The sequence below is a fragment of the Notolabrus celidotus genome, unplaced genomic scaffold, assembly GCF_009762535.1.
Source record: "Notolabrus celidotus isolate fNotCel1 unplaced genomic scaffold, fNotCel1.pri scaffold_134_arrow_ctg1, whole genome shotgun sequence".
Taxonomy (NCBI): domain Eukaryota; kingdom Metazoa; phylum Chordata; class Actinopteri; order Labriformes; family Labridae; genus Notolabrus; species Notolabrus celidotus.
This window is the reverse complement of record NW_023260014.1, coordinates 16,881-32,245: the sequence shown is the minus strand read 5'-3', so window position 1 is coordinate 32,245 and position 15,365 is coordinate 16,881. Positions and strand designations below refer to the sequence as shown.

Here is a 15,365-nt window from a genome sequence, read left to right as displayed (position 1 = left end):
TACCAACTTTAAACCATCCAGGGTATCTTGCACAAGTTCTGACTGCAAGTTGAACAGAATCAGCAAAACAATACTGTATAACTTTACAGTAGTTTTATCCATTGTTTATTTGTTATATATTTCATGAGACCATAACATGGCTTTGTTTGATTGGAGCATCCTGATCTCCCAACTGTGTGTGGAGTGGGCAGGGCTTATGAAAAGTATAGATGATCCTTTAAGTTTCACTTTCATTTAGTTAAACGTCAGGACTGGTACGCCTTGTCGGTGAGTAGTTGAATAGTCAGTGATTATGTTCCAGACAATAATTAATGTTAACTTATAGTTGTTAATTTCGAGTTGTGTTTGTGCCTTCCAGAGGGGAGTTTACTAACCTACAGCAGGTAGATTAATAAAATCTGGACAAATACAGTACAGTGTCATCAGCATGTAGATGTGTATGACAGTCAGGCAAACTAGAGACCATATTGTTAATACAAATAGTAAATAAAACGGGACCTAAAATCAAACCGTGTGAAGTTTATTTTGTAACTGCTGTGACGGCTAAAAAAAAATTTGAATAATGGCTTAACAGACCTTTCCTGTCTGAAAGATAGCTCTGAAATCAGTTTTATGTGTTGAAGTCAGATGGTGGGTTACTGTCCGAAAAGTTGTGTCTGATCAGATTTGATATTTCAGGTTTATATGAATTCAAATCTTACTTTTTATAAAAAATAGAAAGAATGACATCTTACCAGCTGGTTGCCTATAAGTAGTTTCATCACGTCAGCCAGATGCATCAGCTGATATCTTGCCAACAACACCCACTGCAGGAATCAAAGGGGTGTGATAAAGAATTTGAGTGTCCTGCCAAACGCCGGCTTCTCACGGCAGGATTTCCAGCTGCGTGACAGCTAGGGAGTGTGACGGCTACGGCTCATGCCATCATGGCCTTCACAGGGTGCATGATGTCTGCAGAGGACACTACTCAGTCCTTTGTCTCGCACAAGTTTTATTGTTAAAACAAGGTCATAAACTACCTATTATTAAAATGTGAGAGGTCATCAGGATCAATTCTTTACAGGACAGGTGAACAGATCTACTACAAGTTATAATCAATACAGGTAAATGGATTATAATGTACTTGATAGTGTGTGGCTGTTAGCCATACCTGTACAGGAGTATTATTAAGCTTTTAGAAAACAGCCTTATTTACATGAATGTATAAAGTACTGGTATCTGTGTGCACCGGCACACATACAGACACACTCAGTGACAGAGAGAGAGAAGGTGGGGGTGTTCCCTAGAATATACCCTGCTCAACATGATGTCATTTGGTCAGTAATATTACTGTATTTAAAGTCCACCTGGATTATGACTCAGGAGATGCTTTCAGGTGTGAAACAGGTGTTGGGGGTCTTTCTAGGTAAAAATCTTATTTACATTGAAACAGGTGCTTCATTTAAAAACAGGCACCCGCTCCCCCTGAGAGAGGGGTGCAGAGGTGAGGGAGACTGCACAGGAGGAAATATTCAACATAACCTGGTGTAATGATAAATAGCTTACCTGCAGCCAGTGGGATTTATGTCAAATTTTTTTCAACAAAGGTTTAAAGGTGACATATCATGCAAAATCGACTTTTTAATGGTCCTCTCCCTGAAATCTGTGTCCCTGTCTACAAACCCCCTGAAAAGTCAAAGACTCCATCCTGCCCCTGTTCTGATTTCTCCACCTTTCTGTAAATGTGTGCTGAAACCAGCCGTTTCAGTTTTCAGTGTTTTTCATACGTCACAACGCCATCCGGTCTGTAACAGGAAGTCAGAGCTCGGAGCTTGTTCAGCCCATAGACTGTATAAAATACAACTCAACCCCTCCTCCGTTTTTCATTCCCTGCACACATGTGTGCTAACAAGGAGCTTAGGAGGGAGGCATGCTAGTTGTAGGCTGTCTTAATAAACACAAAGGTCGCTTTGACTCCCCACGTCTGCAGATTTGAAGATCTAGTGGAGGATTTTTATTTATCATGGATAAGTGCTAGCGCTAGTTAGCATAGCCACATAGCTACATGTTGGTAGCTGTGCACCAAGACACACGTCGACATGCTGACAAATAAAACAACAAGAAACACTAAATCTGTGACCAATGGTTCAGAAAGGTCCTGCTGCAGGCGCCTCTCCGTCAGGATCAGATTCTGGATCAGATTCAGAGGGTTGAAGTAACGCGGGTCTGTGAGCAGCCGTGTATATTCAGACAACATGGAAACATTAGATCAACGTGCTGGAGAGCTGAGGCACATCCACTTCCTGAGGGGGCGTGGTCAGAGAGAAAACAGAGTGTTCTGAGGAGGACTGAAGAAGAGGGGTTTTCAGGCAGACCAGAATCTTATTTCAAAGTGTTTTTTTTAAGCATAAACTTTAAAGACATGTTTTGGGACCTCTTAGACCAAGATATGTTGATGAAAAAAAGCGTGATATGTTACCTTTAATAGAAACTCCAATAGAGAGCTGTGGAAGGGACTTCATTTACTAAAGAACTATCCTGGACACAACTTCAGAATAAAATAATTATGGAAAACCAGGAGAGCTTTTACTTTGAAACTATGTTGGAAATTCTACCATTCAATATATTTTTGGCTTGTGGTCTTAACATAGCTGATACAGAGCCAATACAGCTCTCAGCCTATCATTTATCTGTCTATTCTGACCAAGATCTGCCCAATGCTTATGAAACAAATAGGCAGGCCCACTGCATGTAGGTGTGATCTTTGGTGCGAGACGGACATGGGAAGCATGTAAGTCACGCTGCTCACACTGACGGTCTGAACAGTGTGACCTGATAACATTTACATTAAAATGAGAATCAGCCTGTTTCACAGCCGTATGAAGCGGGAAGTAGACTTACTGGTGTTACCTGATTTGGGTGATCATTTTGAGTACTGTTTAGATACTAGCAGAGCTTGGCAGAGGGAGGTCATATCATCAGGGCTCTCAAGTCTCACGCATTGGGCGTGAGACACACGCATTTTAACCTGTTCACACGCTAACACGCCACACCTTGTATTTCACACGCAGAATAATAACTAGGACAACGCCCATCAAGTTGCGCTGCTTTTCTTTAAGCTGTGGAACAGAAAGGAATCAGGTTTCCCATAGATCTCAGAAGGAGCTTGCCACGCACCAGCTAATCCAAAAAAAGAAAGGAATATAGCTGCCCAACAGCCAATCAAAAAACAGCATCACTGTATCCGGGAAAAATAACACAACAACGTTACATTCCAAAGAAAAGGACGCACATGCGCAATGCAGACTGACTGCAGATTAGAAGACACAGGAGCCTGTATCAAATGTGTACAGTCATCTAGTCAATTGATTCGAAAGCTATTTACTGAACGCAATTACTACTTTTTCACAAAAATAAAGAGAGCTAGGGACAGAATAAGAGAGAGGGCAGTCGAAATTGTAAAGATAAAGGAACAAAATGCAGCCTATATAAATCTGGATATTGACTATAATGAATACAACCCGCTGACAAAATCTCACTCTGAACTGAGTTCAAAACTTGAGAGCCCTGTGTCACTATAGCTGGTGTGCGTAACAGTAATAACACTGGATTTGATTAATTGTGTTGCTCTCTAGGAAGAAACTTCTCTGATTTACTGAAGTATGTTGTAGAGGGTACAACACTAAAACAACAAGCTCTGATATATACTGTACATGGCCATCTATAGGTGTCATAATTGGAGTGTTACACTGATCAATTCTAAGTCTCTGAAACATGGTTCTACCTCACAGAAAAGAAACTACATGGTAATGGCCCAGTTGCGATGTAAGGGGTAATTATTGTTTTAAAGATTTGTTCTCAGGTGATTATAAAGGAATACAGGGGTCACACATAAAATGTGGTTACAGTGCCACAATGCTAACAGCCAAAGTAACAAATAGAGGGTTTATAGGTCTTATAATAAAAGTTAAACAAATGTTTAATAGTACTGCTCCTGTTGCTCCTCTGACTGCAGCTGTTGTTACCGATGTTATTGATGCCAATCAGTCTGGCATTCCATTTCAGGGTATGGTATCAAACAATGTGAGCTTGTCTGATAACTTTGCTCTTAGCACTGCCGCTGTTCAAATGTTAGTGATACCTGTCATTCTGACACTCCTTTTGAAGATAAAACAATGTGAGCTTGTCTGACAAGCTTTTTGTCTTGTCTGCTCTTTGTGCTGCTACTGTCTGTCATGGGTATCAGACTGACAGTCCTGTAGCTCTGGAAGGAGACATGAACCCCTTAGTTTCAATTCTGCAACAGCGCCAATATGAAGTTCTATTATACAGTCATGGCAGAAAGTTTTGAGAATGACACAAATATTACATTTTCACAAAGTCTGCTGCTTCAGGGTTTTTAGGTGTTTTTGTCAGATGTTTCTATGGTATAATGAAATACAATTAGAAGCATTTCATAAGTATCAAAAGCTTTTATTGAGAATTACACAGAATTCATGCAATAAGTCAATATTTGCAGTGTTGACCCTTCTTTTTCAAGACCTCTGCAATTCTCCCTGGCGTGCTGTCAATCAACTTCTGGACCAAATCCTGACTGATGGCAGTCCATTCTTGCATAATCAATGCTTGGAGTTTGTCAGAATTTGAGGGTTTTTGATTGTCCACCCGCCTCTTGAGGATCGACCACAAGTTCTCAATGGGATTAAGATCTGGGGAGTTTCCTGGCCAAGGGCCCAAAATCTTAATGTTTTGTTCCCCGAGCCATTTTGTTCTGACTTTTGCTTTATGGCAAGGTGCTCCATCATGCTGGAAAAGGCATTCTTCATCACCAAACTGCCCTTGGATGGTTGGGAGAAGTTGCTCTCGGAGGACGTTCTGGTACCATTCTTTATTCATGGCTGTGTTTTTAGGCAAGATTGTGAGAGAGCCCACTCCCTTGACCGAAAAGTAACCCCACACATGAATGGTCTCAGGATGCTTCACTGTTGGCAAGAGACAGGACTGATGGTAGCGCTCACCTCGTCTTCTCCGAACAAGCCTTCCTCCAGATGCCCCAAACAATCGGAAAGGGGATTGATCAGAGAACATGACTTTACCCCAGTCCTCAGCAGTCCAGTCCCTGTACCTTCTGCAGAATCTCAGTCTGTCCCTGATGTTTTTACTGGAGAGAAGTGGCTTCTTTGCTGCCCTCCTTGACACCAGGCCTTCCTCCAAAAGTCTTCGCCTCACTGTGCGTGCAGATGCACTCACACCTGCCTGCTGCCATTCCTGAGCAAGCTCTGCACTGGTGGTGGCCCGATCCCGCAGCTGTAACACCTTCAGGAGACGGTCCTGGCGCGTGCTGGACTTTCTTGGGCGCCCTGGAGCCTGTTTGGCAACAATTGAACCTCTCTCCTTGAAGTTCTTGATAATTGGATAGACGGTTGACTGAGGTGCAATCTTACTCGCTGCTATAAACTTCCCTGTTAGGCCCTTTTTGTGCAATGCAATGATGGCTGCACGTGTTTCCTTGCAGGTAACCATGGCTAACAGATGAGGACCAATGGTGTCATGCACCATCTTCCTTTTAAAGTGTCCAGTCACTCAATCATGACAGATTGATCGCCAGCCTTGTCCTCATCAACACCCACACCTGTGTTAATGTGTGTGACACCTGTGTGTCATTGAAATGATGTTAGCTGGTCCTTTTGTGGCAGGGCTGAAATGCAGTGGAAATATGTTTTTGGTGATAAAGTTCATTTTCAAGGCAAAGAGGGACTTTGCAATTAATTGCAGTTGAGCTGATCACTCCTCATAACATTCTGGAGTATATGCAAATTACCATTATAAAAACTGAAACAGCAGACTTTGTGAAAATGAATAGTTGTTTCATTCTCAAAACTTTTGGCCATGACTGTACACACTACACCCCAAAACTGTGTTGGCCTCTGCTACTACAACCGAGGGAGGGTCATTGGTGGAACAACTTTGCCCCACCTTTTCACCTCTGAGCATGACACAAAAGTCTTCATACAGACACGCCTCTGAAGTGAAGCGAAACGAACCTGAATACTTTGCTCAGCCCGTGGATGGGTGGAGGTCATTCTGACAGAAGCTGTGCAGTCATGTCCGCTTTGGAAATTAACTCTCCATGTAACTTGCTTTAAATGCAGCATCAGCCTCATTATGGTAAAGACTCTCTACAGCTGCATGAGATGGCTGCAGATGATATTTCATCATCCTGTTATCTGTGTTCAGTCCAGTCATGACGCTGGGTTATATTCCTCCTATAGTGAGCTTTTCCTTGCATATCAGGTTTGTGGCATTTCCACTAAACTCCATAAAAAATACTACCATCTCCGTCTGTCTAAAACTGTGTTCTCCATCCACTGTTCTTTTAGGAAAGAGACGTCTTTGATGTTAGCAACCATCTCACAACAAAGTCCTGTGACCTGCTCTCAAAAACTCTGAAGCCTACCTGAGCCTGTGCAGGAGACTTTAACATTGACCTGCTTTCATTTCACAAAGAAGTATGTTCATATTGAATTGTGTTTTTATTTTGATTTTATTCAGTGGGGTAGATTACATGGCGTGAAATAACTTAATAAAGAATGATATATACCGGGCCAGATTATATTAGGTTTTGACATCAGGGGTGGGGGGCGTAAATGGCCTCTGGACCAGCAGTTTGAGACCACTTGGCTACGATCACTAGAATCTATGATGGTGATCAGGAATATAAATACAGGTAAACACAGAGGAATATAAATACAGGTAAACACAGAGGAATATAAATACAGGTAAACACAGAGGAATATAAATACAGGTAAACACAGAGGAATATAAATACAGGTAAACACAGGAATATAAATACAGGTAAACACAGAGGAATATAAATACAGGTAAACACAGAGGAATATAAATACAGGTAAACACAGGAATATAAATACAGGTAAACACAGAGGAATATAAATACAGGTAAACACAGAGGAATATAAATACAGGTAAACACAGGAATATAAATACAGGTAAACACAGGGGAATATAAATACAGGCAAACACAGAGGAATATAAATACAGGTACATCAGGGACAGAGGTCCTTCATTACGTCCCTCCTGTAAATACAATGATTGCAGTATGATGTCTCATATTAAATATGAACCTTCTCATTATGCATTACATGTAGACACAGATGCAAACAGGGCAGGACTTTACTGGTCACATGATTTCAGAGAAACTGTAAGACTTCAAACCGTCGGTGTTACAGAAAGTCAAAGGAGGGACGAGGGATCTCTGTCATTATATATGGTATACGCTGTTATAATAAATATCACACAAATCATCAACATCAGATGACAAGAAATAAAGATCATGTTTAGTTTGTAACATTACATCTATCCTGAAGTCTGTCTCTCTGTTTCTGTGAAATCATGTGACCTCAGGGCCTCCACCCTCTGCTGATATAAACTGCTCTCTATTTCCTGATCATCAGAGAGCTTCCTGAGACTGAGTCCTGATCATCAGAGAGCTACCTGACTCTGAGTGCTGAACATCAGAGAGCTACCTGACTCTGAGTGCTGAACATCAGAGAGCTACCTGACTCTGAGTGCTGAACATCAGAGAGCTACCTGACTCTGAGTGCTGAACATCAGAGAGCTACCTGACTCTGAGTGCTGAACATCAGAGAGCTACCTGAGACTGAGTGCTGAACATCAGAGAGCTACCTGAGACTGAGTGCTGAACATCAGAGAGCTTCCTGAGACTGAGTGCTGAACATCAGAGAGCTACCTGAGACTGAGTGCTGAACATCAGAGAGCTACCTGAGACTGAGTCCTGAACATCAGAGAGCTACCTGAGACTGAGTGCTGAACATCAGAGAGCTACCTGAGACTGAGTGCTGAACATCAGAGAGCTACCTGAGACTGAGTGCTGAACATCAGAGAGCTACCTGAGACTGAGTGCTGAACATCAGAGAGCTACCTGAGACTGAGTGCTGAACATCAGGTAAGAACATCTGGAATAATGACTAATGAAACACTGAGATCAGGAATAAAGTTTAATCATAACTTTTTGAATGTTCAGCTCTGCTTTGATAAAACATTTATTGAACATTAGTGACCGGACTGCTGATGTTATAACACTTAGGAATTATATTTTAAATTATACTAGACAACTGAAATAACTGCAGAGATGACTTTGCTGAAAATGTTGTTGCCTTAAAACAAATTAAAATGAAGCTGAAATGTTTGGACGACATAGCTGATCTACAGACTGGGCTTCAATAGAGACTGAAAGGTTTTCTGTGAGAGAGGGAAGCTAAACCACGAGACTCTTAAAGCTGGATGTTGTAAGTAGATTGAGACGCAGAAATACTGAAAAGCCTCGTTTTACTGTCAGATGGATGAACTCATTCTAGACATGATGAGTTGATAGTATGCTGGATTAGAATGAGTTTATGGAGGATTCAGAGATTATTCCTATTTACTTTCATCAGAAAACTTTTCTTTGCAAAATATGTTTTAACTAGCAGAATGGATGTCCAAAGATAAAGAACTAAGTCATTGATAAGTGAAGTCAGAGGAAAGAACTGACAAAAATAAAGGTGTGAAGGAAAGTGAGAGCAACAGTACTGGAAAAACAGGTGAAGAATCCTAGTTTTCTTTTGTATGTTCGAACCAGTGGCTGTGTGGTTGTGTTTCTTACCCTCTGATGATTTAATAACACTGTAATTAATAATATCTAATATTAGCAACAGAGCTGACTGAATAAGGAGGTCACCAACTGTTTGTTTTTTTACCCAGAGAACTGATCATCTGCTCCATCCGCCGGCTCCCATAAAGACATCACCATGGCAACGTGAGTAATGTTACAACAGATAAGTTTACAGTCATGTCCCGTACACAGGTCAGGAAACATCCTGCATACAGATACCATGAATACCATGTCAATATCATTTTATTAAAAGGTTTATAATGAATTTACAAAACAACATTTTAAGTGTAATTTTCCTTTTAATGCTGAATAAGAGTCTACAGAGATATCAGACAACATCAGACAACAAGGAATGGTTCTCACTGAACACAGATTAACACAGAGGAATATAAATACAGGTAAACACAGGAATATAGATACAGGTAAACACAGGAATATAAATACAGGTAAACACAGAGGAATATAAATACAGGTAAACACAGGAATATAAATACAGGTAAACACAGAGGAATATACATACAGGTAAACACAGGAATATAAATACAGGTAAACACAGGAATATAAATACAGGTAAACACAGGAATATACATACAGGTAAACACAGGAATATAAATACAGGTAAACACAGAGGAATATAAATACAGGTAAACACAGAGGAATATAAATACAGGTAAACACAGAGGAATATAAATACAGGTAAACACAGAGGAATATAAATACAGGTAAACACAGGGGAATATAAATACAGGTAAACACAGGAATATAAATACAGGTAAACACAGGAATATAAATACAGGTAAACACAGGAATATAAATACAGGTAAACACAGGAATATAAATACAGGTAAACACAGAGGAATATAAATACAGGTAAACACAGGAATATAAATACAGGTAAACACAGAGGAATATAAATACAGGTAAACACAGGAATATAAATACAGGTAAACACAGGAATATAAATACAGGTAAACACAGAGGAATATAAATACAGGTAAACACAGAGGAATATAAATACAGGTAAACACAGGAATATAAATACAGGTAAACACAGAGGAATATAAATACAGGTAAACACAGGAATATAAATACAGGTAAACACAGAGGAATATAAATACAGGTAAACACAGGAATATAAATACAGGTAAACACAGAGGAATATAAATACAGGTAAACACAGGAATATAAATACAGGTAAACACAGAAGAATATAAATACAGGTAAACACAGAAGAATATAAATACAGGTAAACACAGAGGAATATAAATACAGGTAAACACAGGAATATAAATACAGGTAAACACAGGAATATAAATACAGGTAAACACAGAGGAATATAAATACAGGTAAACACAGAGGAATATAAATACAGGTAAACACAGGAATATAAATACAGGTAAACAGGAATATAAAGACAGGTAAACACAGAGGAATATAAATACAGGTAAACACAGGAATATAAATACAGGTAAACACAGGAATATAAATACAGGTAAACACAGGAATATAAATACAGGTAAACACAGAGGAATATAAATACAGGTAAACACAGGAATATAAATACAGGTAAACACAGGAATATAAATACAGGTAAACAGGAATATAAATACAGGTAAACACAGGAATATAAATACAGGTAAACACAGAGGAATATAAATACAGGTAAACACAGGAATATAAATACAGGTAAACACAGGAATATAAATACAGGTAAACACAGAGGAATATAAATACAGGTAAACACAGGAATATAAATACAGGTAAACACAGGAATATAAATACAGGTAAACACAGGAATATAAATACAGGTAAACACAGGGGAATATACATACAGGTAAACACAGGAATATAAATACAGGTAAACACAGAGGAATATAAATACAGGTAAACACAGGAATATAAATACAGGTAAACACAGAGGAATATAAATACAGGTAAACAACGTCTTATTCTGTGTTCTGCTTTTACTCTTCTATAGGAGCATGTCATCAAAATACGACTACATCACCTCCAAACGTCTGATACATTCAGGCTCTCCTGCTGTCTACCAGCTGCTGCCAAAGAAAAAGGACATAGGAACTCTTAAAAAACTGACTCTGGGTAAAAGAAATCCAGACAAAACCAACAGAACCATCTTACTTGTTGGTGAAACCGGAACAGGGAAATCTACTCTGCTCAACGTTCTCGTGAACTACGCCATGGGGGTGAAGTGGCTGGACAACATCTGGTTTCAGATCGTTGAGGAGAAGAAAAATACTGCACAAGGGGGATCTCAGACAGAGGGTCAGAGTGTAAGTCAGACCTCAGATGTGATCGTGTACGAGATCTTTGGTTTTGAAGGTAAAACTCTGCCCTACTCTCTGACCATCATCGACACTCCTGGATACGGAGACACCAGAGGAGCTGAGGAAGATGACAAGATCAGTCGGAGACTGTTGGACGCGTTTCGCTCAAAGGATGGAGTCCATGAGATGAATGTCATTTGTCTGGTGATGAAATCTACTGAGAATCGACTGAGTGACCGTTTGAGGTACATATTTGATTCAGTGGTGTCTCTGTTTGGAAACGACATGGAGAACAACATCATCTCCCTCATCACACACTCAGACATGATGACACCCACAAATGCTCTGAAAGCTATTGAGGCTGCAAACATCAAGTGTGCCAAAGATAAAGATAATCAGTCGGTTCATTTTATGTTCAATAATCACCAAGGCACAGAGAGAACAAAGGAAAATAAGGCCGTTTTAAAATCTGCATGGGACTTCACAAACAGACAAATGAAAGAATTCACTGGCTTCCTTCGAAAGCGTAATCCTCAGAGCCTGACGACAACTGTTGAAGTGTTGAATGAACGCATCAGACTGACGGCCTGCCTCCAGAACCTGCAAGAACGAGTTCAGATGATTGAACTAAAGCAGAGAGAAGCTCAACAGATTCAGGAAGCTCTGAAGAAACACGAAGAAGAGATGAAGAGCAACAAAGAAGATTTTGATACCGCTAAAAAACACCAGACAGAGATCCAGCAGACTCGGGACGCTCTGAAGAAACATGAAGAAGAGATGAAGAGCAACGAGGACTTCACTGTGGAAGTGGATGAGGTCTACAAAGAGAAAGAACCCATCGATGGTGGGATGTGGGGGTTAGGGTTTTATGAAGGAGCTCTCTGCTGTAACGTCTGTGAGGAGAACTGTCACTACCCTAAATGCACGATGGCCTGGTCTCCCAGTCACTGTCAGGTCATGAAAAGAGGCCGCTGTACTTCATGTACCAACAAATGTCCTGCGTCTGACCACGTGAAAGAGGAGAAGATCTACGTGATCAAGACCAGGAGAGTTCAGAAGACCCTTCAGGGCGTGAAAGAGAGGTATTTGAGAGGTAAGACTGACTTTGAGGAGACAAGAGGCCGTTTGAAAGATCTTGAGAAGGTGAAAACAACCCAGGGAGATGAAGAAGAGAAGTATGAAAGAAGTAAAGCAGACTGTGAGGAGAAGACTGGTCTCCTTGCTGATCTGGAGAAACACATGGAAGAGCTTCAGAAGGACAAAGATAAGTGGTTGGAGGAGGCCTTCCAGCATATTCTCAAACTGGAGCAGATCGCTCTGAATGTGGACTCCCTGTCCACTCTGGTCCACCTGGACTTCCTGATCCAGAAGATGAAGGAGAGAGGAGACACAGAGAAGGTCCAGAAACTGGAGGAGATGAAGAGACGAGAGGATGAAGGAAAAAAAAAAGGAATGGGGTACATGGCCGGCAGAGCAGCAGCAAGTTTAGATGAAGGAAGAAGAGCTGTACAGGAGTACATGGTCGGCAGAATGGTGACAGCTGGTAAATCACTTTTAGGATTGAAATAATAAGTGAACAGGATGATTGAGAGCAGACACCTGTGGATGAAAAAGGTGAACCTGCTGATACAGAAGTTTAAGGATCATTGAAGAAGTTTCAGTCCAGAGCTGTTGGGCCTGATTTATGTTGTTTTCCTGCATAAAGACCTGAATGTGGTCTTCCTCCTGAAACAGTGCCTGCTGATGATCGTGATGACTGCAGCTGTTTATTCTTAACCTTTGTTCTTCTGTTTCTTTAACCAGTGATTAACTGTATAAACTCGTATCACGTCCTCTGGTGTTAGATGTTACAGACAGCAGCAACACAAACCGTCCTTCAGTTGGACAGACGTCCGTGTCTCTGTCTTCAGATCCTCTGTGTGAGTTCAATGATTTATTGTTGTTTCAGTCTGTGGTTTATTTTAAATGATGTGGAGGAGGAGTCAGAAACTCTTCAGTTTGTCACATGTTCATTAGAAAGTAGAAATATTCTGTTCTATCTGAATCATATGTTCACTCTTTAAATCTGTTGTTCTGTTTGATGAAGAAACCAGTCTGTAATAATTCAAAGACTATATAACATTTAGTTTAACATCGTCTCAGGTTCACAGGATCTGAGTTCTTGTTTTAATCACATGTTCATCGTTGGTGGCACAATATATTGTTTTGTCATTCAACTTTTTTTTGCATTTTTTTCAGTATTTTTTTGTTCACGACAAGTTGACAAATTATATATGTTATACAAAACCAACAAAAAGAAAGAAAAAAAGTACATATAATAATAATAAAATAAATAAATAAATACAAAAAAAATTATAAAAATAATAATAAAATAGCATTCCTAATTTTCTTGTTGGCACAATATAAAAGGTGCACATTTCTTGCACAATAAAAAAAGCTGATGCAAATAAAAAAAACAATAGATTTAAAAAAAAAAAAGACATAAAAGGAGATTATATATGTGGTTTATCATATTGGTGTTTAATCCTGTGAATGTCATGTATCCATGTATGTTTTACTTTATTCTTTAAATGTCATATCTGTAGTCAATGCAGCGTATTCTGTGTTCTCCATGATTAGTTAAACAGAGAATCAATAATCAAATGTGTGATTGATGAAATCAGTTTGTCTTCATTTGATCATGATTTTAAATGTTTTATTGATTCACCTGATTCATTAAATATCTGTTATTGATTCACCTGATTCATTAAATATCTGTTATTGATTCACCTGATTCATTAAATATCTGTTATTGATTCACCTGATTCATTAAATATCTGTGATCGATTCATCTGATTCATTAAATATCTGTTATTGATTCATCTGATTCATTAAATATCTGTGATTGATTCACCTGATTCATTAAATATCTGTTATTGATTCACCTGATTCATTAAATATCTGTGATCGATTCATCTGATTCATTAAATATCTGTTATTGATTCATCTGATTCATTAAATATCTGTGATCGATTCACCTGATTCATTAAATATCTGTTATTGATTCACCTGATTCATTAAATATCTGTTATTGATTCACCTGATTCATTAAATATCTGTGATCGATTCACCTGATTCATTAAATATCTGTGATCGATTCACCTGATTCATTAAATATCTGTGATCGATTCATCTGATTCATTAAATATCTGTGATCGATTCACCTGATTCATTAAATATCTGTGATTGATTCACCTGATTCATTAAATATCTGTGATCGATTCAGTCTCAGCTTCAGTTTATTCTGATCTCAAAGTTCAACATGGACTCGATGTTTACACACAGCGTGATGAAGAGCAGGAAGTGATGATGATGGTTTCTGCTGTCATCAACAGAGGGCGCTAACACTGCACTCCTGACTACACTGAACTGATGGAAACCTGAACACTTGAACACACCTTCATACCTGTAACAGAACTGTTATATTATTATAACTTTAGCTTACAGCTTTTATAACAGAGTGAACAAATGTTCACCTTTGACCTCTGTGAAAGTTATTAAACACGTCCACAGCAGCAGAGATCCAGAGGAACCTACGGGACAAGGGAGCTCAGGGACTCCAGAAAGGTCTATGGTTAGTAACTTTAATGGGACAGGAAGAGTTAAAGTGAGAGACAGGTAGAGAGAGGAGAGAGAGGGAAAGACAGGATCCCAGTGTGTCAGTCTAACCCTATAGCAGCATAACTAAGACCTGGTCCAAGCCTGATCCAGCTCTAACTATAAGCTTTATCAAAAAGGAAAGTTTGAAGCCTACTCTTAAAAGTAGAGAGGGGGTCTGCCTCCCGGACCCTGACTGGTAGATTCTGTTTCAGCTCAGGTGTGACAGGTTGATTCTTACCTGAGTGAACACCATCAGGAGGAAAGGATCTTTATTCACCTTCTGCTGCGTGTGAAGTTTCAAATCTGTGAATGAACGACGAAGAAGAAGAAAAGTACAGAGCTTCAGATCTGGTGTTGGTCATTGAACAGGACTCACAGAGAGTACACAGAGCAGAGAGAGGAAACCCTGTTATAACAATAAATATAATAATAACAATAATAATAATACTGATTATAATTATAAAGGTATTTATTATTATTATTATTATTATTATCATTGTTGTTAGTAGTAGTGAAGACAGTTATCAGTTCTATTCCTTCTGTTCAGTGTTGAAGTGTAGCTGCTGCCTCTGACCACCAGAGGGCAGAAGACAACATGTAAATAATTTAAGAGCAGTCCTTCTACAGGAACTCTTCTGTGTGAGAGACTTTAAACTGATGAATGATAAATACATTATCATGTGTTTGGAGAGGATATCATTACAGGGCGGTGTTTCAACTGTTTTTACAAAAGTCAGAAAAATAAATAATGTTTTATAATATTTGATGAA

At 39.3% G+C, this 15,365-nt stretch overlaps 1 protein-coding gene across 2 annotated transcripts; it reads left to right on the top strand.

The window, feature by feature from the left end:
• The first annotated feature begins 7,512 nt into the window (after nt 1-7,512).
• Nucleotides 7,513-13,227, top strand: LOC117808660. Of its 2 annotated transcripts, none has more exons than XM_034678351.1 (3): nt 7,513-7,963; nt 8,761-8,815; nt 10,650-13,227. In XM_034678351.1, exons 2-3 carry the CDS (start codon nt 8,808-8,810, stop codon nt 12,523-12,525), a joined length of 1,884 nt encoding a protein of 627 aa, XP_034534242.1. In that variant the 5' UTR covers nt 7,513-7,963; nt 8,761-8,807; the 3' UTR covers nt 12,526-13,227. The 2 variants fall into 2 exon arrangements, with proteins under 2 accessions (XP_034534242.1, XP_034534243.1); XM_034678352.1 differs by lacking the exon at nt 7,513-7,963 and adding an exon at nt 8,549-8,600.
• Nucleotides 13,228-15,365: the final 2,138 nt, after the last annotated feature.